This window comes from Chelonia mydas, chromosome 8 (genome assembly GCF_015237465.2).
Source record: "Chelonia mydas isolate rCheMyd1 chromosome 8, rCheMyd1.pri.v2, whole genome shotgun sequence".
NCBI classification, from domain to species: domain Eukaryota; kingdom Metazoa; phylum Chordata; order Testudines; family Cheloniidae; genus Chelonia; species Chelonia mydas.
In genome coordinates this window covers 103095318-103118614 of record NC_057854.1, presented here as the reverse complement: position 1 = coordinate 103118614, position 23297 = coordinate 103095318, and the positions used below count along the sequence as shown (strand labels likewise).

Here is a 23297-nt window from a genome sequence, read left to right as displayed (position 1 = left end):
ACCCTGCTGCGTAGGTAGGTCTAATCAGGAACCAGCAGCAAGCTGCAAGGCTCCCACAGAACTCAAAGGACGCGCAGTATTTGAGTTCGTACAGTGTCTCCCCTACAGAACGTAACTCCGCATGCTTTGACACAACACAGCAACTATGCAGGACTCATTACACAACAGAGTACTCGGACATCCTAGGATGACTAAATTAAAGCATTTAGTCAGAAGGGAGCTAGCTGAAGCACAGGCAAGGGAGAACTATTTCAGATGTGTGAGGGGAAAACAAAAAGGTGATGAGGTGTCTGTTCCAGAGAGCAGAAGCTGCAGAGGAAAAGGCGGGTGCTAGAGAGGAAGACATAGCAGAGAAGGTAATAGAGAGAGACGAGGTCCAGGAAGTAGCCAGGGACAAATCCATGAAAAGCAATTTGAACTGGCTCCTGAAATGAATGGGGAGCTAGTGTTACAGGAGGACGGGATAATCCCACCCTTCCTCTTTGTGCAGGAGGGAAGGCAGGCTAGGGAGGCACAGAGAGAGCAGGGGGGCACAGACTGAGCGAGAGGAGATGACAGCATGGCTGAGGACTGCAGCGGAGGGGCAGTGGGGCACACAGACAATGCTGCAGAGGTGGCCATGGGCAGACTGACATGCAAGATGCAGGAGGAGAACAGTTCAGGGTTGGGAAGGATGCCAAGGTCATGGACAATGAAAGGTCCATGTTGAGAAGAGAGGTCATGGGGCTGTTTCAGGATACTCCCGCTTCTTTCAAGATATTCAGTTGAACGGAGCTGAGACAAAGCCACATTCGGTTAAGACAGACAGAGAGGAGTCCGAGTAGCACCTCTGTACAGACATCCAAGTATCACCTCAAGTGTGGCAGTGAAGGTAATAGTAGAAGTATGATCACCAAAAGGGAAATGGTCGGTAAAGAAAAGCAGAAGGCAGAGAACTGAACCTCATGGGATTCCATCTGGTGGGAGGTGTAGGGATCAGATAAAAGAAAATAACTTGTGGTCTCACAATGAGATGCCATTCACAGTGGATTGTACAGATATGATGAGCCCTCTCCCTTCTGACATGCTCTGATCAACACAGAAAGAGTTCACAATGCTGGCTTTTAAACGGTCGTAAAGGTTCAGAGTAGACCCTGCAATGAGATGAATGGCTAAATTCACCCCTCTCAGAAAGCAACCGTTTCAGGCTGCCAGCAGCCCCAGGCAGTCATTGCTGCATCTGCCACTCTTCACATCTTGAAGGTTGTCTCTGCCACCACCAGGGCTAGAGACAGAGCTGTTTAAAGGATGAAAGGTGAGATCCTGATGCATAAGATGCAGCCACTATTGAAAAGCAACAACTCACTGAGCCATCCCAACGAGGCCAATTTTACCCCAGTGGTTATGCCCTGGCACAGGGATGCTGTCCTAGCTTGAGACACATTAGTGCAGCCATGACAGAAGGGATCCAAGAGAGAAATGAACAGCTATGAAGTACCATGGAATGGTCCATAGTGTCAAAGGCTGTTCCGAGGTCTGGGAGATGAGGAGGGAGAAGCAACCTTGATCAGCAGAAAGGAGGAGGTGGTTACATACGTGAAGAATGATTTCTCATTTGTGGCCAGGGCAAAACCCAGATTGAAATCAGTCAAGGGTAGCACAGCACAGGAGGTGACCAGAATGATTAGAGAAGGCTACAAGCTCAAGCATTTTTTGCTCTGGAAAGGAAGGCTATCGATGGGGCAGGAGCTAGAGGGAGTGTCTGGGTCAAGGGAAAGTTTAATGTTTTGCCTTTAATTCATCTTAGAAGGAAGCTATTTCCTGCTACTGAAGCTAACTCCCCCTTCAACCCACTGCCCACACACTGGCTTCAGGCATCCAGAAACCCAGCTGGAAGTGAAACAATTCAGGTCCAGTGTCTCCTCCCCATGAGGGCAATGGGTTAGAATGCTGCCCCTCTTCTGGCATTAGAAGTACAGTGCAGTAGCCATAGGCCTGCCTTCTTAACACTCAGCTCGCTTTGAGCTGCCAGTCGCAGCCGTAGAGAGAAGGCACCAGAACTGCCTACAAAGCCCAAGAGGAGAGCAATTGCGACTCAAAGATTCCTCAGAGCAGAACAATAGAGGAGAAAACCACAGATAAAATGAAGGGTGCATCTTTTACCCGCAGTGGTAAGAGAAACAAAATGCAGCAGGACTGACAACAAGAGCTCCTTTTCCAGGGCTCCTCGTTCAGTTCTGTTATATGATTCACCTCCGCAGAGTTTCCTTAGGACCCTTACCATTCCGGAAAGCTAAAAATTCAAGGAAAATCTTCCCCAACATTGCAGGTCCCAAAGTGAATTCAAAGTACTAACGTTACGTACCACCCAGGAGCAAATGCATTTCCAGCACTGACCAAAATGTAGAATATTTAGGTTAAAAAAAAAAAAAACCCAAACCCAAACCACATGGAGCCTGACTGGCTCAACTCAATAACTTTTCACTCAAGCGACTGCTGCCAAATGCACATGCTCACTTCTGCTAGCAAGTGGCGCTCTCCCTTAACCCTTCCGACCCACTTGTCCTTGGGCTTATAACAGAACTTGCTCGCTGCCCTCTGTCAGCAGCACTGTGCCCTTTCTACCTTCTGTGTGCTCTGCTATAGGCACCAAAACAGCTCCTCCCCACCCAATGCACGCAGAGCCTTTAAGCCCACAACTCCTGGGTTCATACCAGTTCTGCCCTGCCCCCAGCTATGGTTTGCGTTCATTCACCCATCCATTCCAATGAGATACCACAAACGGAACCAGGAGGCATACAGGACTGGCCGCTCCCAGAAATACCAACCCAGCCCCTTCATCTCCCAGCCACAGTCCCCGATTCCTCCCCCGCAGCATCCCTCCAGTCCTCACCAGCCTCCCCAAACTCCAAAGAAATCAGCCAGTCCTGATTGCGCACACCCCATCACTTGATAGGTGAAGTGAAGATGTGTACAGGGCAGCTGCCAGTTTGGCAAAAAATGGGATCCTCAGGGTTAAAGCTTTTAATCCTCAGGTCACTAACGCCTTCTACTAACGCCACACTCTCTCTCTAGCCCTTCCCTTCCATCCCATATTTAACGAAGCCCTATATCAGGGTAAATGTGAACTGGAATTGTGACTGATCGATGTTATCTTCTCTGTCAGCTGGAGTGCCCTGCATTACATTGTTTACACTGGACAAAAATCTGCTCAAGCAATGGTACGTTTAGAATGGAAGCTATTAGGCAGCCTAAATATGTGGGTTGCTATCAGCGCCCCCCAACAACAACAACATTCGTTTTCATCTGTAGCTCTCAGGGGTGGGAATCATCATCCCCAGCTTACAGCGGGGGCAGAAGATTTACATGACTTGCCCGAGGTTGCCCAGCGAGTCAGAGGTACAACTGGGACTAAATCCCAAGTCGCATACCCTCTGCAGTGACCATGCTGAAGTGCTCAGTCAGCAACTGGATACTTGAGGGAGTCCCCAGGCAATCCTCACCAAAAGGAGGCGTGTCACTGATGAAGCTATCCCTACAGATAACAACATTACACACACACATGCTGTAGTCCCATATACAATTTTTATATTTTCTTTACCTGTCTGTTTGCTTCAATGTATAACCCAAGAGTGTTCACTCGGTAACAGAGCCCCTCTTTCATGATATGGACGTAGCAACGCACTTGTCCTCCATTCAGATCTCCGCTGTGATCATTCCAACATGATTTATCTGGGGCAAATTCCAGCAAGCTATCACCCTTCACATAACTGTAGATGTCTGCAGAACATACATATGCAACATGAGGCAGGCTTCACAGAGGTAGCAACACTCTCCACAGAAGGGTTCTAGACACAGCAGCTTTAAAATATCTTGGGGAGGGGAAACCTGTCCATGGCCCTCACCTGAATATTTTACAATCATTAAGGATTTTCTGCTGTGTGGTAGGGAAGTGCGACCATCCCCATGTTACAGCTGAGGGACTGAGGCCCAGGGCACGTTAAACGACTTGCCTATGGTCACACAGGAAGTCTGTGGTTGACCCGGAACAGAAGCCAGGGCTCAAGTTCCAGTCTAGTACCCTACCCACTACCCATATTTTCACAATTAAATTGATTTGCACTGTGGCACAGGAAGAAAAACAGAGCCAGAATCTGGTTGATTCACTGATTACAATGGAGTTACTCCTGATTTACACCAACATAAGGGAGATCAGGATAAACCCCATAATGCATCCGCCTGTCCCAGCGGGGAAGAAGCCTGTATCTCAGAAACTCCTCTTTAATGCCCAAAGAAGTTTGACTTTCTAACCCCTGAACAAGGGGAAATCCAGAAAGCACAACAAGAAATCTTGGGGTTCTAGGTCTTTAAAAAGAGCAGGCAAACAAAACAGGGAAGAGTTTTGGTTTTTCACGTTGCCTATTAATTTCATTTGGTGAGCCCTACTTCTTGTGTTATGCGAAGGTGAAAATAACACTTCCTTGTTTACTTTCTCCACACCAGTCATGATTTTATAGACCTCTATTATATCCTCCCTTAGTCTCTTTTCCAAGCTAAAAAGTCCCAGTCTTATTAATCTCTCCTCATATTGCAGCCATTCCATATCCCTAATAATTTTTATTGCCCTTTTCTGAACCTTTTCCAATTCCAATATATCTTTTTTGAGATGGGGCGACCACATCAGCACACAGTATTCAAAACGTGGGCATACCATGGATTTATAGAGAGGCAATATGATATTTTCTGTCTTATTATCTATCCCTTTCTTAATGATTTCCAACATTCTGTTTACCTTTTTGACTGCTGCTGCACATTGAGTGGATGTTTTCAGAGAACTAGTTGGGATTATGTTTTCCAATGTGCATTACTTTGCATTTATCAACACTGAATTTCATCTGCCATTTTGTTGCCCAGTCACTCAGTTTTGTGAGAGCCTTTTATAACACTTCGCAGTCTGCTTTGGACTTAACTAACTTGAGCAGTTTTGTACCATCTGCAAATTTTGCCACCTCACTGTTTACCCCTTTTTTCAGATCACTTATGAATATGTTGAATAGTACTTGTCCCAGTACTGACCCTGGGGGACACCACTGTTTCTCTCTCCATTCTGAAAACTGATGATTTATTTCTACCTTTTGTTTCCTATCTTTGAACCAGTTACCAATCCATTAGAGGATGTTCTGTCTTATCCCATGACAGCTTACTTTGTTTAAGAGCCTTTTGTGAGGGACCTTGTCAAAGGCTTTCTGAAAATCTAAGTACACTATATCTCTCTTGTCCACATGCTTGTTGACACCCTCAAAGAATTCTAGCAGATTGGTGAGGCATGATTTCCCTTTACAAAAACCATGTTGACTTTTCCCCAACAAATTATGCCCTTCCCTTTTCTTTCCATTTAGCTTATTCCCCTCAAGTAACCCCCTAATCCCTCTCCCCAGAAGAATGGAACTAACATGACATTTACCACCATCACACTACTCACCCTGCTTGTGTGTTCCACCTCTTCCCTCACACTGCACCTGTCTTGTCTGTTTACACTGTATGCTCTATGGGGCAGGGACCGTCTACCGCTTCGTGTTAGTGCAGTGGTTCGCACAATGGTGCTCCCCTCTTGCCTGGTCCTTAAACATTACCATAATAAGCATGTTGAATACATAAAAAAGAAAAAGGACCCACTGATTTAGACAAACTTTGGAGTCTATCCAGTAGCTCAACTGCAGCATAAATGCTTCAAGATCTTCATTAAACCAGCTGATTCTTTCACTCACCTAATGACTTTTGATCCTTCTTTTGATCCTGCTCTTTGCTGTCCTGTCCTTGTCGTAAGGATGCAGGAGAGGAGAACTGTTTCCTAACTAGATACGGAATCAGTTCACTTCGGATAGATGTTAATGACCTAGGAAAAAACAATGACCACAAATGAAATCCATGAACATTAAGTGCTGATATGCATCTGATTTCTTCACAGAAGATCTAGCAGACATTTTGCAGGTTGCTTATTTAACAGAAATAAAAATGCCAGATGCTGAAGAGCAACTGGCACTCAGACAGCTTCCATTAAACGTGTGCTTTCCTACTATATACGAACCTAGAAGGGACTTCACTCAACCTTCTTTGTGAGATACGGAATCAAAGAAACCTTCTGACCTTCCCAGCAAATTCCCCATTTCTCTAACTCAAATCCTTCAGGTCTGTAAAGGGAGTATAAAACACTACTGGATCACAATGGTGATGCTTGGAACCCACAGTGCATGGCTGCAAACGACGACACACAGTGCCAGGAAAATAAGAGAATCCAGCGCCTGCTGCAACGCCCTTCTCAAGGAAAAACAATAAAGAAACTACTTGTTGAACAGTGAAACGTTCAAGAATATCTGAAATACTCAATCCTTAAATGAAAACAATGAATCACAAGCCATAACGATGTCCTGTTCCACTGCACATCTGAAAACCCAAAGAACATTTTCAGACTTATTTCCTTAACCAAAGGAAGTTTAACACATATCTTAACAAGTTCAGGAATGAGGTGTCATATTCTTTAAGGGCCTCAATCCAACAGCCACAGAAGTCAATGGAAGGGGTCCCACTGACTTTACTGGGCATTGGCTCTTTCTGTCTTATGTACTTATTTGGCCCCAGTATCAAAGAAACTCAGCACCTCACAAACTTTTGTTGTATTTACCCTCAACACCCCATCCCCTGTGAGGCCAGCCAGGGCTGTTATCTCCATTGTACAGATGGGGACTGAGGCAGAGAGAGACGAAGTGTCTTGCCCAAAGGGCAAGAGCAAGTAAGTGGCAGAGCAGGATTACAGCCTGGTCTCCAAAGTCCTAGGCTAGTGCCCTCCACTGGGCTACTCCTTTGCTTTTCTACAACAACAAATAAAGCCTGCTTCTCCCCCCACTCCCAGGAAGGCCAATGCCATGTCTATTGCACATGAGCTTGGAAGGCTAGTATTTTATTGGAGAGCTAACATTGGAAGATCATTTGAAATTGCAATAAAAAGTGTTTGAAAATAACACACATGTAATCACTGATGTACTTACTACGTGAGGAGAAGTAGCCTGTGGCCTATAACTTCTTTACATTGGGTCTGAAACCAGTTTTATTGTTATTGCTTCATTACTTTAACAATATGCATTTTGTTGCTGGTCTGCTAATTATTTAAAGGCTGGGAAAACCAGTTAGCAAACTAATCCAACTTGGCCTATACAAAGGGGATTGTATAACTTCTGTAATGTGTGAGGAAAGGTTAATATGTATCGCTTGGCTAAATGATAGCAGGGGATATCCATAATCAGTGGAAAGATGCAGACATCAGAGAAAGAAAGGGTGGTACCCAGGGCAGAACTAGGAGTTAACTATGGATTCAATTAAAGAAGGAAATATTTAGGTTGAATATTAGGAAAATGCTTTCTAGGCGGTGAGATCTATTAGATGTCAGAACAGACTCTCAAGTGGTGGAAGTCCTGAAAAATATGCAGCACAGAACAATCCCGCCCCAGTATCCTTTGGGATGTGTGACGCTGGAATGGGTTTGGGAACCAAAAAGGTCTTTTCCATCTGTAGCTTCCCTGGGCAAGTTCAGATTAGATCATCAGACCTACCACAAAGACCAGAATGAAGCACTATCCTGGCATACTGACAACAGAGGTTGGAAGGCAACATTTGTGTTACATATTCTGCCCTGTAATTTTTTAGGTTTTGCATATGGAACCATCTGAATCATCCCAAATCTAAGCCTTTGATCGTCTCACTTTTGTCCTGAGAGAAAGCCCATGTGCTCTATCCGGCAATCTGTCCTTAATCGTCAAAACAACATAATTATATATCATCTTGAGGTAGCCATATTTCAGGAACTAATGAAGCAAAACTCTTCGTTCTTTAATCACAACATCTCTCACGGCTAACCATTTACAGACTCTCTGTGCCATGGTCTCCTAACCCTGCATTCTGACATACGTGTGGGTATGCAGATGGGCAGTTTACTAGCGTAGAATGTTTGCCTGCAGCTGTGCCATTCAGCAACGGTTTCCTGCTTGGGTTTTATACTCTGTCCAAAACCGACAACCATGTTTTTCCCTCAGAGGCTGGCCAGGGCATTTATGGGATCCATTACCTATAAAATATCTGAGTGTTTGGCACAGTCTTAAAGAGTCTGAAGCAGAGAACAACACAACAGAGTAGGACGTGAAAGAGGTAGAAATGGGGAAAGACAAAGTTTTGTCCTATTTTGGATGTTTTATTCTTTCCTGGCCATACTTTTACAATCTGCCCAGCATTCTCTGAAATGTGATCCATATTCCTCACTTACAAGGTGGGCCTAACTCCAGTCACCTATAGAATATCTCACTCTCACACTGTTTAAACAAGAATTAATGGAACTGTTAAAGGGAATTTGCTGAAAATATTAGCAGTGAGGCATTTGGTAATCAAGATTTGGAAATTTCTCTTGACATGTTTTGCAAATGTGGCTACTCAAAGTAACCATGTAAGAACATTTTTTGAGAGTCTGAAAAGTGGCAAACAAACATCTGGCCGGGGCAAGAATGAAGGCAAGGAATGAGAAAGACAGAAGGATTAGGTCTGAAAAACCTTAATCAGGAAAAAAAAATTAACAAGAATTTGGGAGGAAGCCAACTGCCCTGCACACAGATTCAGGAAAATTAAAGAAGAAAGGGTTTCTGGCCCAGCGCTATAAAAATATTCTTATAATAATAAAATCCTAAAGAGCAGTTACAAGAGCCTATGTAAAGAGTCAGAGAAGAAAGGATAAGCTTGTTAAATCTGGGAAAAGGAGTCTTTCCTATTCTACCACCATGGCGTCTGTATTAGTACCACTCTGACTCAAGCACCAAGGAAGGCCGAAACACACAATGAAAATGACATAAGGAAACCTCTACTATTTCCAGAGTGAAGTAGTAAGGGGTAATGCAAAGTTAAGGCAAAAAGCCTGTCTGGATGACTGTGTTCTGACACCCAACAGAAAAATATGGGGGATAAGAAGCAGATGTACCCGCTTTTAAGACTTTCATAAATTGTAATTAAAATCACAAGCCATTTTCAGCTTCCATTCCCTACGATTCTATTTTTAAATGTTCACATCTGTCTGCTTTCATCTCAGCAGAAAGTAGGATTTCAATATAGCTGTCCAAGTGTTAGACATGCTGCGACTCTATCAAGTGTAAAGAGAGAGAACAAAACGTTGGAGCTCCAGTCCTGCTGAGAACAATGGGAGAAGGTGGCTCTTTTGAAGGGGTCAATTTGTAATGACTCAAAATTTCAGTTATGAAAAATAACAGCCAAAAATGACCATTAATTCCAAATACCTTCAAAAGCTACTCAACAGGCAGGCCAGGAGGCAGAGGGAAACAAGGGTGTATTGATGTGTGTTTGCAGGGAGGAGAGGGAGAAGCTGGGATGCATGGGCAGGGGGAATTTGGTGGTGTGTGGACAGGGGGTGCAAGAGAAAAGTTGAATTTCGAGTGGTTTGTGTATGAAATCTTTTAAAAAGATGTCCAAACAAAAACTATGTTAAAATAGAGTCAAAGTTGAGAGTAATATCAGTAACTCAGGGTAAACTATAATACCAGGATGCTGTAATCATCCCAAAACCAAGGCATTCTAAACTTAAGAAATTCACAATTAAAGTTAAATTTTAAAAAATCCAAACACAGTAAGGTATGGAACAATCATTAGAGCATCCAAACAACCTTAACTCTGCCCTCTGATGACACCATGGGGTGGGGGGAGAGAATCCAGTGTGTCGTTAAAAATCACTTTAATTTAATCAGGGTCCCACATACTAGAATGCCTTAATCATAATCGTATGATTTTTGCATGGTGTCACTATGCAGAGTTTAGGTTTCTGCTAGAGGAAAAACTTTCAGTTATGAAGAGGAGTAAGGAGAAAAATTACCATTCGTTCCCCCAAAATACTACTCAAATGTAGCCTTTGCACAAGATCTCCATGAGTTTTAACTGTACAGAAAGTTAGAGGAGTCCGTGACAGAGATAAGGTTGTTTGAGTGCCCTGATTGTGTTGTGCATTTCTATACATTCTCTCTCTCACACACGTACATTCACACACACAGAGGAATCACGTCAAGCCGCCTCTTGGCTAGAACACAGCAGCATTATAGCTTGCGAAAACATGGCAAAAAAGGAAGTGAAGAACAATGGATCCAGCTGAAGCAAAAGGTGGAGTTGAGGCAGAATATGATCAGCTAAATTGGAATTTAGTCTCGGTTTGCTATAAAATGGTTTTTATTAACCAAAACTGGTTAGAACCTTGATTTCCTGTGTCACAATACTCCTTAACATCGTTAACAAAAAAAAATCACAAACCACATTGCCTACTTAAACACATCATTTGATGTATTCCCCTCCCCCACAAAATGCATTAAGTCAAGGTGCTAGGATGGTGCCATTGGCTTGACCCACAGCAGGAATGGAAGCACCCACAGCCTTTATTTCCCTGTGCTATTTTGCACTTGCTGGAGACATTTGTAACAGAAGTGTCAGCCCCATTTACTGGCTGTCATTCGTTTTTATCTTCCAAGTTTAACATTAAACACCATAAAACAGCACTAATGAGAATTTGCATGTTATTACCAACCCCAACCCCCCCACTTTTTTTTTTTAATTTATCTGTGTGAAAGCGTGAAATCTACTGTTGTTGCCAGGACCCACCTGTAAAACCAGTCACTCTTTTCCACGGGTTAGTTACTGGGGGGGGAGGGGGGTGACACGTCTTAATTAGAATCAGCTATTTCCATAGATGCAGACAGTGTTTATGATTCACAACCACAAAGGAGAAACTGGTTTGTGTTTTCCTTATTTAGCACTGTCCCTTTCTTTTTTAGCAGTATAATGTTCGTTCGTGTAGTGCTATGTAACACAGTGGGTCAGATTCTGATATCTGTTACCGGAGTGATTCCATTGACTGCTGCAGATAGTCCAGATTCACATCAAAAGTAGAATATAGCGCAATATTTCTAATCAGAACTACTGGTTAAAGTTCAAAGTGTCTACATATACACAACTAACAAATCCTACAGAATATTATAGCATCGGCCAAAATGAGCTTTGCATGTTTACATAGGATAATAAAGATCTAAGAAAAAGGGAAAGAGGAAAAAAATAGAGGGGTGGAGGAAGAAAGAGAAAAGTTAATGATGAAGCTTGTAGGTAACATAGTTCATGGTTCTCATCGTTTAAGGGATAAAGCCAAATAACGTTTAAAAATTCCATGTAAGCCGGGAGCTCTCTTGTTGAATCTCAATGTTATTTTCTCGTGATCCTTTGATGGAGATTAAAAATTTCCATGTGAATACAAAGAAAGAAACAACAGTTACTCTGAGATTTTCCCCCCAGCTTTGAATTCTCTAAACTAGAGCAGCAGCCACCATTCCCATCCCCTCCTCCCGCCACCACTCTCCCTTAAAGAAAAAAGTCAACTCACTTTGAAGAAAAAGACAAAACAAGGCCAGGGCAAGGAGGATTAGGGAAATGATATTTATATCATGGACCAAATTAAAATGTCAATGCAAGAGGCAGGGAAACAGCCCTTGCCATATATACACGCCAGGCATGTTTCCTCAAGGAAATAGGAAAGAGATTTGAAAAGAGTTAATGCAGTCCTCAGTTAATACCACCTGCCTCAGACTCAACACCACTTAAAAGACAGTGTTTGGGTCCATTTCCCACAATGTGGTTTTAACGAGCACAATGGAAGAAGCAATTACAAGCCTTTTTCCCGTCTCCTTATTGATTCGGGGCAAAAAACTCTGGAATTTCTGAGACACGCTAAGAATTTGGAGGTAGCAGATGTGGGTTACATGCAGAAGGGGAAAAAAAAGCAGCAAAAATTAAACAGCATGGGGGTGGGGGGTTGTACTGCGTTCTGCTACAAGACATATTTTTCCTCACATCTCTCAATAACCTCTCTCCCCATTCATTTTCTTCTAACCCAGTGGTTCCCAAACTTTAACAACCTGTGAACCCCTTTCACTAATGTCAAGTCTCGCGAACCCCCTCCTAAAAATGAATATTTCCAGGGATTGCCTCCTTTACCTGAATATAAAAGCAGTGATCTTGGAAATATAAAATTTGTTTTTATGACATGCTTATTACACACTATTTATTATTAATTATTATTTATCACCACAGTATTTTTATTACATTATGAAAATGGCAACACTCTTACAAGATCTCACTTTCGTAGCTTGAATCACTTTGAATGAGCCTATTATAAGACAAGGCTCCTAGGTTTCATCAAGGAGTATCAGATGTGAAACAGCATGAAGGTATTTAAGAAGCCAACTCAGAGTTCCTCCTACACAAGCATTCAGGTTTTGAGCAGAACAGGCGAACAATGCATGTTACAACAAAACTTAAAACTTGTTCTTCATAATAATTTTAAAAACAACACTAGCTGCCTATTTAATTTTAAAAACAGCAAAAAATATCCACCTCCCTTTCTATTTCTTATAAGGAGTCTTGACATTTACATCTTCTCAGTGTGATAGTTATGCTTGCTTTGATCTGCTTAGCTCTTGGAAGGCCAGGGGCTCCTGGCTGCTGGCCCCGTGCTGCCCAGGTTCTCTAGGGACAGCTCTGTCCGCCATTAGGGAATTTTTCCCCCTGTAACATTTCGCAAACCCGAGTTTGGGAACCACTGTTCTAACCCAAGACTAATTTTAACCAAAGTAACCAGGTGGGCCAGTAAACTGTTAGGCAGTTCCTTGTACCTAACCTGATAACCCACAGCATTAATCAGGGCACTGAACAAACATTAGTGCTTCTTTCATTTTCCCCCTTGTTTTGCTATAAAATTTTTTGATGCAAAGAGAGTAAATCTATATTTTTTAAATCTCACGTTAATTAGGAAATTTGTCAGCGTCTTTTATATTATTGGAGCTAAAAATCCACAAATGAGTCATGGAAACTTTGAGAAACATTCTGTTGAAAAACAAGTCCTCCTGCCTGCTGCCATACTTGTTGTCCCAGATTTTCGTTAACTAGGACCTTTGGTTCTGACAAGTTGACCACCTTCTGCTTTCATAACCTGAATGTGACCCTTTCTACAGCCATCATTCAGCGTTCCTGGCTAGCCTCAGGCTTTTGACCTTAGGCCAAAGTTTCTGAGTGAATTTCTCAACCCCCCAGGATTGCCTCTAAAATCTCAGGACTCTTGGCAGTGATGACGGCCAGAGGGAGCACACAGGCTATGATCACAGACAGCAAACCTGAAAGTAGGGTGGACTAAATTATGGAAGGGACAGAGTGAAGGCAGGACACAGCAAAACTGTTCTTGAGTTCCATCAGTGTTTGGGTTCATTTATACCAGCAGTCATATTCCCAGGAATCTACTTCAGCCAAATAACATTAAGAGAACTAGGTAGCTTTCTAAAAAACAAACCATAGAAACAAAGGTTCCTCTTAACTAAAAGCTCAAACCATCTGAAAGTATGCGCACACACACAGAGAGGCATATCCCCAGGGTCACCCAAACACCCTTAACTCTGCCCACCTAGAGCCACCCAGGAACACCAGACAGCTCCAGATACTTTGCCTGGGAATGCCAACACGTTTTCAGAATTGCTCTTTAAACGGAAGTCTCTGCTGCCCTTGGAGGCCACCCAGGGAGTTTGGCAGTCCTCACCAACTGCTCAGTAATGGATCACAATCTTTCCCAGACAGCATCCCCTTCTGCCAGATCAGCCCCACCTGCAGTTCCCTGCCAACACCTCCCCCGCATCTGCCTGGGGGCCAGGCTCATTTGCAAAGTGTGCATCAAACAGAGGCTTTCTGATATTATGCCTAGACAACACGTGTGTATATAACACACCAGTCAAACTGGTGTCTGTATATCAAAAAATGGTGTATTATGTATACATTTAGATAAACGTATATAAAATACATCTTAAAAGATGTGCCTACAGAATGTATACACTTCAAAATACAGACATCTCTATAGTAAGTGGATAGATGTGTACACATTTATTGTGAATTTTATATTCTCACAATATGTCTGTTTCGTATTTTTGAAAAAAATTTTGAAAAATATCTCCATAATCTCCACAAGCTATGAAAGTACCTACTGCTTGTGAAGGAGCTGTGGGCTTCGCCTGCACTAGGTCATTTCCCACTGCACCTGTCAGCTCTAGTGTGTTTCCCCATTGTTTCATCTAACCCTGCCACAGAGCACTGATATTTGATGTTTCTATAGAAATGGGTTTAGAGCTATGAGGAAACCAAACGTTTTTAGAAAAATCCTTGGAGAGAGAGAGAGAAACAGCGGAATTGTTAAAGTTTTCCTTAATTTTCCAGAAAAAATTCAAGCTTGGGATGAGAGAAGATCAAGATCATTCAGGTAGATCAGACAGTTTGTGATGGATCTGGGGTGGAGAGAAAAGAACTGGAAGCCAGCCTCCAAGTTAACCCTGGCGGGAGGGACTAGCACCTCCCCCCGGTAATTATTTTCCTGGTATAAACATGGGGAAATTGTCAGTTTTTAATTCTAATGGGAGAAAGAAACCTGGGAGAGGAAAGTTTTAGGCTATTCAGTTCCAGCTGTAAACTGGTGCAGTATGCTGTCACCGTATACATAGGGGACCGTGTCATCAAGTGAGGAATGCATGGCAGGAGTAAATGGACCTATCCTGCCTTATACACAAGAGGCACTGTGTGGAAAAGAACAAGGTAGTACAATGATATGGGGAAGCTTGGATAATATTGTCCAGGAGACAAAGATTAAAAAGTCTAGAGGAGACAGGCTTGAGAGTCACATAACTGGCTCAAAAAACATACTAAGGGTTACATGGAGACAAAGTTCAATTTGACTGGGGGCTAATCACTGAGGCTACAGGACCTGAATAATGCAAAAAGAATTCTCAAAACTGCTTTAATTGTTAAGTGAATCAGCGTTGGATGTTTTCATGTCCTTTCTGAATGCACTTTCTGCAGTTAGAGTCAATGGGCCCGATCCTCAGCCAGAGTGCCTCTACTGAAGTTAATGGCTAAGGATCAGGCCTATTGAATCGTACTAGCACAAATGCTCAGGGACCGCAAATTTCAACACCATACGCACAAGTATTTACAGAAACCAAAACAGCAACATTTTCACTTTCAGGTATTTGTCAGAGAGGTGCCTGCATGCTCACCCAGTCAGGGATCAGAAACACCACCATGTGACTTTGGACCAATCATAACCAACCAGCATGGCTCAAATTTCAAATATGGCATATTGAGCTCTCACACCAAAGGATCTATGTCTGATCAAGCCACAGAATTAAACTGACCCCATCAAATAAGCAAACTCACGGAAGCTGAGGTCTGCTTGTGGATATTCCACACACAGAAAGAGAAGCTGCATTCATCAGAGATAGGATTTGTTGAGAATTTACTCAGATCTAATTTGAACAGTTGAGGTTTTTTCCATTTAAGTTTCAATAAACGAATTTTGCATCAACAGGCTGAATCAATACCAGAAAAGGACAATGATCTGGCAAGTTCTGAGTCGTGTCATGCCGGATAAGGGGCAACATCTGATGTGAAAGGAAATGGAGACGATAAACTCACCTTTCATGTTCCACTTGCTTAAATGCACACTGCTGGGTGAGGCTGGGATTTTTTTTGCTGGTTTGGAGAGCTACAAGCTCTTTGCTCTGTCTACATACAGTACACTTCCTGCAGGAGCTGTTTGTTTATTTACCCATTTGGATCACAAGGAAAGTATTCATTATAAAACCCCTCTTTACAGTGAAGAGGGAAACATTCCAACCATACGGCTGACACATGTTAACTTGCAGGTATTCACAGAGCAGGTTCTGTTTTTAAGGCCGTACAAAGACCACCAAGCCGGGAGTTTAGCTCTGCCAGACCTCCCCCAGCCAGCAGCTCTTGCCAGAAAACACAGGTGACAGTCTGAATGATAAAAAAGGCATTTACAGGGGAAAAGGGGAAAACGCACAGGTTTAGTCTGCAGCACCTTAACGTAAACTTGCAAGGGGCCTCCATGTACAACCTACCACACAGCCATCCAAGCATGAGCCTTCATACAAATTCGCCCTCACCCCCAGTTTTAAAAGACCCAGGTCGTCTCTCTGCTGTCCTGTTTTTTCCACAGGGGAGGAGAAAAAGCCCAGTTTATTCCTATTTATTTCGGCAGTGCAAAAGGCAACGGTTAGCTTCATTAAAAGTGAGCCAGCAGATCGAGCTGGCCTTTCATTACACAGTTTGTTGTAAAGGAGATTAGCCCTCAGTTCTGGGAACAGTTCATGGCTGGTAACCCCGGCTGTTAGGTCCACAGTCCTGAGAAAAAACAGTGAAGATCTAATCCTTTTCCTTAGCTCTCAATCAGCTCCCTCTGATTCCATAAAGCCCCTGCGGGCAGAGTGCTCAGCCGGGAGTGAGAGAGACATTAGGGTGGTGAGTGACAAGTTAACTGTATCGGGGGAACTGTGGCTATCATGCCTACTTTTCCCAAGTCAGACCTTCCAAAGTAATCACACTATCACTCTCTATTATTTTTGTCCTTCACTGTAGTTCTAATTTGCCCTGTTAGTATCAGGAGTCCCGCCATGAAATAAAACTCTCCACTGTCCAAGTGGCTGTAAATAAAAGCAGTATATTATCTTGCATCAAACAACTCAAGATTGCTAGGTTCAAACCACAGATGTGGTTTTTAATATGCACAGACACATAAAAGATTATACCCAGATCTTGAAAAGAAATAGGAACAGGAGAAGTGCTCCAATATGTAAGAAACGCATTTGTTAGTAACCATGGTCATTTCTTTTATACACATGCTTAAGAGTCTCATTTTCAGGAAATTAAGGCCAAAGGCCCACTTGCATTATCAAATGCAGTTACCACAATTGTGCACACAAATTGCGCAAGATTCACATCCACAAGGGAAGTAACTACACAAGGGCAGATGCAATATGGTATCTGCTTTCTGAAAACTCCGGCCCTAAATTGTCATCTATGTTTATTACAGGCAAGTGGTGCCACCCAATGTTAAGGCTGACCAGCACTTTGAAGCAGAAGACCTTGCTTTCACTTGCTTATAAACTTTGCCAACCTTTAACTATTTCAGCTGAAAGAAAAGGAATACTAGTGGCACCCATACCAGGTGTTTGCCTCAGGCTGCTTTTTTGGGGGAAAGTTTCAGCAAAAATAGCTCAGTCGTTTCCAAGACTGAGATTAGGGGAAAATGTGTCGTTTTGTCCACGTTAACAAACAATCCTCCCTCTACCCCCGGCCTTTAAAAATGAGAAGCCTCCATGCTTTGGTGCGGAGACTTGAAATTTGGCACAAGTTCACCTTTGTGTCAGGGATGTGTCATTTGCCATCCCCATGAAAAAATGCCCAAATTTGGCCAAGTTATAAGAGTGCAAAAAAATAAATAAATAATAATCATCATCACAGTTCACACATACTCAGAAGAGACTTTGTTTTTCAGCTAAATTCTTCCAAGAGTTTCTCTGCACTGGGCATGCTCTACCCACTCACAATGCCTACTTGGTGAATGGCCCGTGCAAGGGCCATTGCCAAGTCCAGTGCTGAGAGGGGCAGCGAGGGAGGAGTAAAAGCATATCTCAGTGCCGTGAAACCTTCTGGCACCAGCCTGGAAGTCGGTACAATTGGCCAGACTCATCTCAATTTCTCTTGTGGTGTTTTGGTGCTGTCCTTTGCCTGTGCTGAGGGCTTATCCCTTGACCTAGAGTCCTCCCTGTGGGGAGGATGTGTTGCCCACTTAAGAGCTGTTTATGCCTGGTGCAGAAGCACCTGCCCCTTTCAGGGGACAGAGCTGGGTCTCTCTGCCCTGGAGTGCTGCCGACACCTCGGGGCACAGGTAAACGCAGCCAGTGTCAGGGATGTTGCTGTCAGGGGTTCTGGCACCTTTGTTTCCCTGCTGGAAGTGAGAGTGTGGTGCCCAGCAGCCAAGGGGCTCACTGAGACAATAGAGAGGGTTACTCACCTTGTGCAGTAACTGAGGTTCTTTGAGATGTGTCCCCCTGGGGGTGCTTCACTTCAGGTGGCGGTGCGTCCTGGCACCGTTGATTGGAGGTTTTTCCATAGCAATGCTCGGCCGGGCCAGCTGTCTCGTGGCACCTGTCTGTCTCATTGAGCGCACATGCACAGCGCGCCCCCACTCAGTTTCTTCTCTACCTTAGAGTCCTCTTATCAAACTTCAAAGCAGAGGGGAGGAGGGTGGGTAGTGGAGCACCCACAGGGACAACCATCTCCAAGAACCTCAGTTCCTGCACAAGGTAAGTAACCTTCTCTTCTTCTTCAAATGCTGTCCCTGTGGGTGCTCCACTTCAGGTGAATGTAGAGCAGTACCCATGAAGGATGGGTGGACTTTGGAGGTATACGGCTAACCAAAGTAGAGAGGACCGAAAGGCCAAGTATGGCATCGTCCCTGGAGTCTTGTGTAATGACGTAGTGATCGGTAAAGGTATGTTCTGACGCCCAAGTGGCGGTTTCGCAAATTTCTGAAATGGGTACATTGTGAAGAAAAGCCACGGAAGTTGCCATGGCATGTGTGGAATGGGATCTGATGCCCATAGGGAGTTCTATACAGTTTGATATCAATTTTGAAAGTTGTTGTTTGGATATTGCTGACCCTTTGGATCATTCCATTGTCGAGACAAACAGTCTTGATGATTTTCGGAAAGATCTCGTCCTGTGCAGGTAGAAGGCTATCACCTGTCTGACATCTAGGGTGTGTAGGGCAGCATCCTGTGAGCACGTGTGCGGTTTGGGATAGAATGTGGGAAGGTGAATGGGTTGGTTGATCTGGAAGGTTGATGACACTTTGGGGAGAAATTTTGGATGGGGTCGTAATGTGACCTTGTCCTTGAAAAAGATGGTGTAGGGTGGGTTGGCCATTAGTGCACCAGTCTCACTAACTCATCTCACGGAGGTAATGGCTACTAGGAAAGCCACCTTCATGGACAGGTGCAGTAAGGAGCAGGTAGCCATTGGTTCGAATGGAGGTCTCATGAGGCCCTTGAACGTTAAGATCAGGTCCCACGTGGGGGTGGGGAAAACGTATTTCCGGATAGAGGGTTTGTAGGCCAAGCATGAGGCGCTTTGTAATAGGGTATGTGAAAACTGAAAACCCCTCGATTGTGTCGTGGAAAGTATTAATCGCCGCGAGGTGAACTTTGATAGAGCTTAGCGATAGTCCCAAATTCTTCAGTTCAACCAAATAGTCTAGTACCGCCGGTAATGGTGCGGTACATGTAGCGATCCGTTTGTTTGAACACCCACGTGGAGAAACGCTTCCATTTCTGCAGGTAAGTAATGCGTGTAGATTGGCGTCTGCTGTTTAGTAAAATATTTTTCACTTGTTCTGAACAGGTTAGCTCGCGTTCGTGGAACCATGGAGGAACCACGCTTTCAGGTGGAGCTTCTCTAGTTGCGGACATAGGACCTGTCCGTTGTCCTGTGACAGAAGGTCTCATGTTAATGGGAGAGTCTGTGGCGGATGGGTAAACAGACATAACAGGTATGGGTACGTTTGTCTGGGCCACGCTGGGGCAATCACAATGATTGTAGCGCTGTCTTCCTTTATTTTGCGTAGGACTCTGTGGATTAGTGGTATTGGTGGGAATGCGTACATAAGTGAGTTGTCCCACCGGATTAGAAAGGCATGCCCTAGGGATCGGGGGCAGAGTCCTGCTCTGGAGCAGAACGAGGCACATTTGCTGTTCTGGGGCATGGTAAATAAGTCAATGGAAGGGAACCCCCATTATCTGAATTTTCGGTGGAGGGTCATTTCCCAATCGTGTTCCCGTGAGAAGTGTCTGCTGAGGGTGTTGGCGGTGGTGTTTTGGCATCCAGGAAGGTAAAAGGCTGAGATGTCTATATTGTAGCGGATGCACCAGTTCCATAACATCATGGCTTCGGTGCACAGGGAGTGGGATTAGGCCCCCCCTTGTCTGTTGATGTAGAACATGCTTGCTACGTTGTCTGTCATGACTCGGATGGATTTGTTCCTTATTGGGGGAGGAAGTGATTAGGGGGATCCTTGTCTGATTCTGGGAGAAGTGATTTCTCCATTAGGATCATCTTCAGGCGGAAGTCCCAGTCTCGGCGGGCTCATGCCTACAAGTTGCTGCAATGGACGCACTTGGAAGGAATGTGCATCTCTCCGAGGCACCTCACACATTGAGCGTGTCCATCAGATCTAGGCATTGCCTCGTGGCAGGAGCCGCATCTCTTAAAGCCAGGGTAACCTGGCATAGTCGTTAATGTTAATGTTCGTGCCCTGAGAGAGGGACTATGAACTAAGGAGAACTAAAAAACTAAGTATTGAAGAAATTTTTTTTTAAATGAACTACGAAACTACAATAGAAGAAAACTTATTTAACTACTGATTTTTTTATACTCCAGGGAGAAAGGGCTGTCGCACTGCGGAGAGCTCCGTCTTCAGTCAAGGACGGTTGAGAAGGAACTGGAGGGAGGATGGGGGAGAGAGAGGGCCTGCATACATGCACTCAACGGGACAGACAGGTGCCGTGAGACAGCTGAAGCGTGCACGCACGGCCCAGCCAAGCACTGCTATGGAAAAGCCTCTGATCAAGGGCTCCGGGACGCACCGTCACCTGAAGTGGACCCCCTACAGGGACGGCACTCGAAGAATCCTAGTTTCCTGCCTGGAGGACAGCCAAGATCCTCGAGCTGAAGTTACCCTTATGGGTTGCTCCAAGAGGAGTAACTTGAGGCTCACATCTCAGGATTTTCACATGCAAGACCAAAAGGAGCAGCAGCCAACAGACTTGCTGGGGTCATGTGCTTCCCCGAGACAGAACAGGCAGCTACTCTTACCTTCTATGGTGAGTACAGAGTTTAAACTCCGAGGATTTGGAGTCCGCCATAGCTAGCGGTTGTCAAGAAGCACCTCACCCCACTGTACAGGGAGGTCTCCCCTCTGTTTGTTCTAACTGCTCGCTCTCCCTCTTTTTTGGGCGGGGTGGGGAGGGGTGGGAGGACGGCACACAAATTATATTGGAATTGGAAAAGGTTCAGAAAGGGCAACAAAAATGATTAGGGGTATGGAATGGCTTCCATATGAGGAGACATTAATAAGACTGGGACTTTTCAGCTTGGAAAAGAGACGGCTAAGGGGAGATATGATTGAGGTCTATAAAATCATGACTGGTATAGAGAAAGTAGATAAGGAAGTGTTGTTTACGCCTTCGCATAACACAGGAAGTACGGGTCACCAAATGAAATTAATAGGCAGCAGGTTTAAAACAAATAAAAGGAAGTATTTCTTCACACAACGCACAGTCAACCTATGGAACGCCTTGCCAGAGGATGTTGTGAAGGCCAAGACCATAACAGAATTCAAAAAAGAACTAGATAAATTCAGGGAAGATAGGTCCATCAATGACTACTAGCCAGAATGGGCAGGAATGGTGTCCCTCGTCTCTGTTTGCCAGAAGCTGGGAATGAGTGACAGGGGATGGATCACTTGATGATTCCCTGTTCTGTTAATTCCCTCTGGGGCACCTGGCACTGGCCACTGTCGGAAGACAGGATACTCGGCTAGACAGACGCTTGGTCTGACCCAGTAGGGCCATTCTTATGTTCTTAAAGAAAATTAAAAGAAAGAAAGGAATGAAAAGGAATCCGGGAAGAAGCTTCTTTACTGAAGTAAGGTTTGAAAGTCAGAACCGGATCAGATACAGTCCACCTTGCACCTCATTGCCATGAGTGGTAAGAAGGAATCAAAGGGCGCAGGGCCGCTCCGCTCTTTAAGCCCTCTTATGGGAGCATGAGGTGACTCAGGGTACACGCATGTCCCAGACACAGGCTGGTAGGCAAAAGATTCTGATCTCGCATGCATGGGGTGCATGTGCAGTTCCAATGGGATCTACACGGACTCGAAGGAGAACATGTATTTTATGGGGTCAGAAAAAATCTGCAGTAAGATGAAGTCTGACAAAAGTGATCTTAGCCAAGAACCACATTTTTCATATATTATATACACAATAAAAATGATTTGGGGGGAAAATTATAAGTAGGGCTATATTTTTTAAAGAGGCCTCAACTTGGCCTCTAATTTACTGCCCACCATCAATTGAGGGTGAAAATGATGGCATTCAGATGCTGAGGCCACATTTGTGGGTACAATCAAGTAGTTAGCCATCACCATAAATGCTATCCTTTGTGCCTGTAACTGACTGTGGGCACAAAATTATTGATACATCCTGTGTACTATAAACACACATTGCATGCACGCACACACACACACACCCCCATACCTATTGCACAGACACCCATTCTCCACTCTGCCAAATTCACAAAGGGAGTTTTGGGGTGTCAGTGATAAGCTCTGTAAAGCAAAAAAGGTGCTGTGTTATTTTTTTAAACAGAAATTGTGCCAGGGTAGAGCTTTGGAAATATTTTGGAAAAGGAACAAATGAAAATCTACCATGTTATTTCATGTAGATCACAATTTTTCCACTAAAAGTTTCCTGGGGATTGTAAGCAAGCCAACTTTGAGCACGTACTGCACGGATATTAACACCTGCCTGCACAGCATGCGTGCTTGAAGAGCACAGGCTCAGATCCTCCCTCTGCTACCGGTTGGGCTCATGAGGGAAAAGGGGGTAAGGACTCTTTTTCCATCCCCCTGCAAGCAGCAGCAAGGCAGAACTCCAACCTAGTGCTCAAGAGAGAGTGCCAGAAAAGGGGATTGGCTCCCATGTTGGCCAGCATCACAGAGCCCCAAGGGTGTGAGGCCTGCCAGCTGTGGGGTGTGAGCATGCTGTCTGCAGCGTGCTGGCCTTTGCTGCGTGCTGATCCTTTTAAGAGAAGCAATATTGTGCACTTCTCCAGGAGGTGCAGGGCTCACCAGGAGCCGTCCAGCCCCAGGCTGGCAGAATGGCTCCTGTAATTAACACACGGCCAGCACTGTTCCATTCTCCCTCACTACTCCGAGGGTCTCCTCACACTAACAATTTGGCCCTCGAGTTATCTTTATCCTCATAAAGGAGGCTTTAAAAAAAGGGAAAAACTTTCTCACAGGTGCCATGTTTAGGACCCTGCCTAGAGAAGTAAGGTCTTCTATTGAGTCACGCTGGTATCAGGGTCTCCTGCTCAGAGATGTAGGGATATTCTGCTGACTCACCATGGCGCCAACACCAAGGTGGTCCCATTAGCTCCAATCTCTCGCAGGCAGAGGGAACAGAGGGTCCTGCAGGGAAAATCCCTAGGAACAGCCAAGCTCAGGGTAAATTTTAGACCAAGTCTGTTTCTCGGTGTTTAAGTTTACATTACAGGTAACTCCC

The 23297-nt window shown here is 44.4% G+C and overlaps 1 protein-coding gene across 1 annotated transcript in view; it reads right to left on the bottom strand.

Moving 5' to 3' along the window:
- The window catches only part of EIF2B3 (eukaryotic translation initiation factor 2B subunit gamma), a 139758-nt gene that overhangs the window by 29371 nt on the left and 87090 nt on the right, over positions 1-23297 (bottom strand). Inside the window, exons 8-9 of the mRNA XM_037906661.2 lie at positions 5748-5875; positions 3581-3759 (exon numbers count right to left, since the gene is read on the bottom strand). Of these exons, the coding sequence (XP_037762589.1) occupies positions 3581-3759; positions 5748-5875 (307 nt within the window). The remainder of the gene's footprint in view (positions 1-3580; positions 3760-5747; positions 5876-23297) is intronic.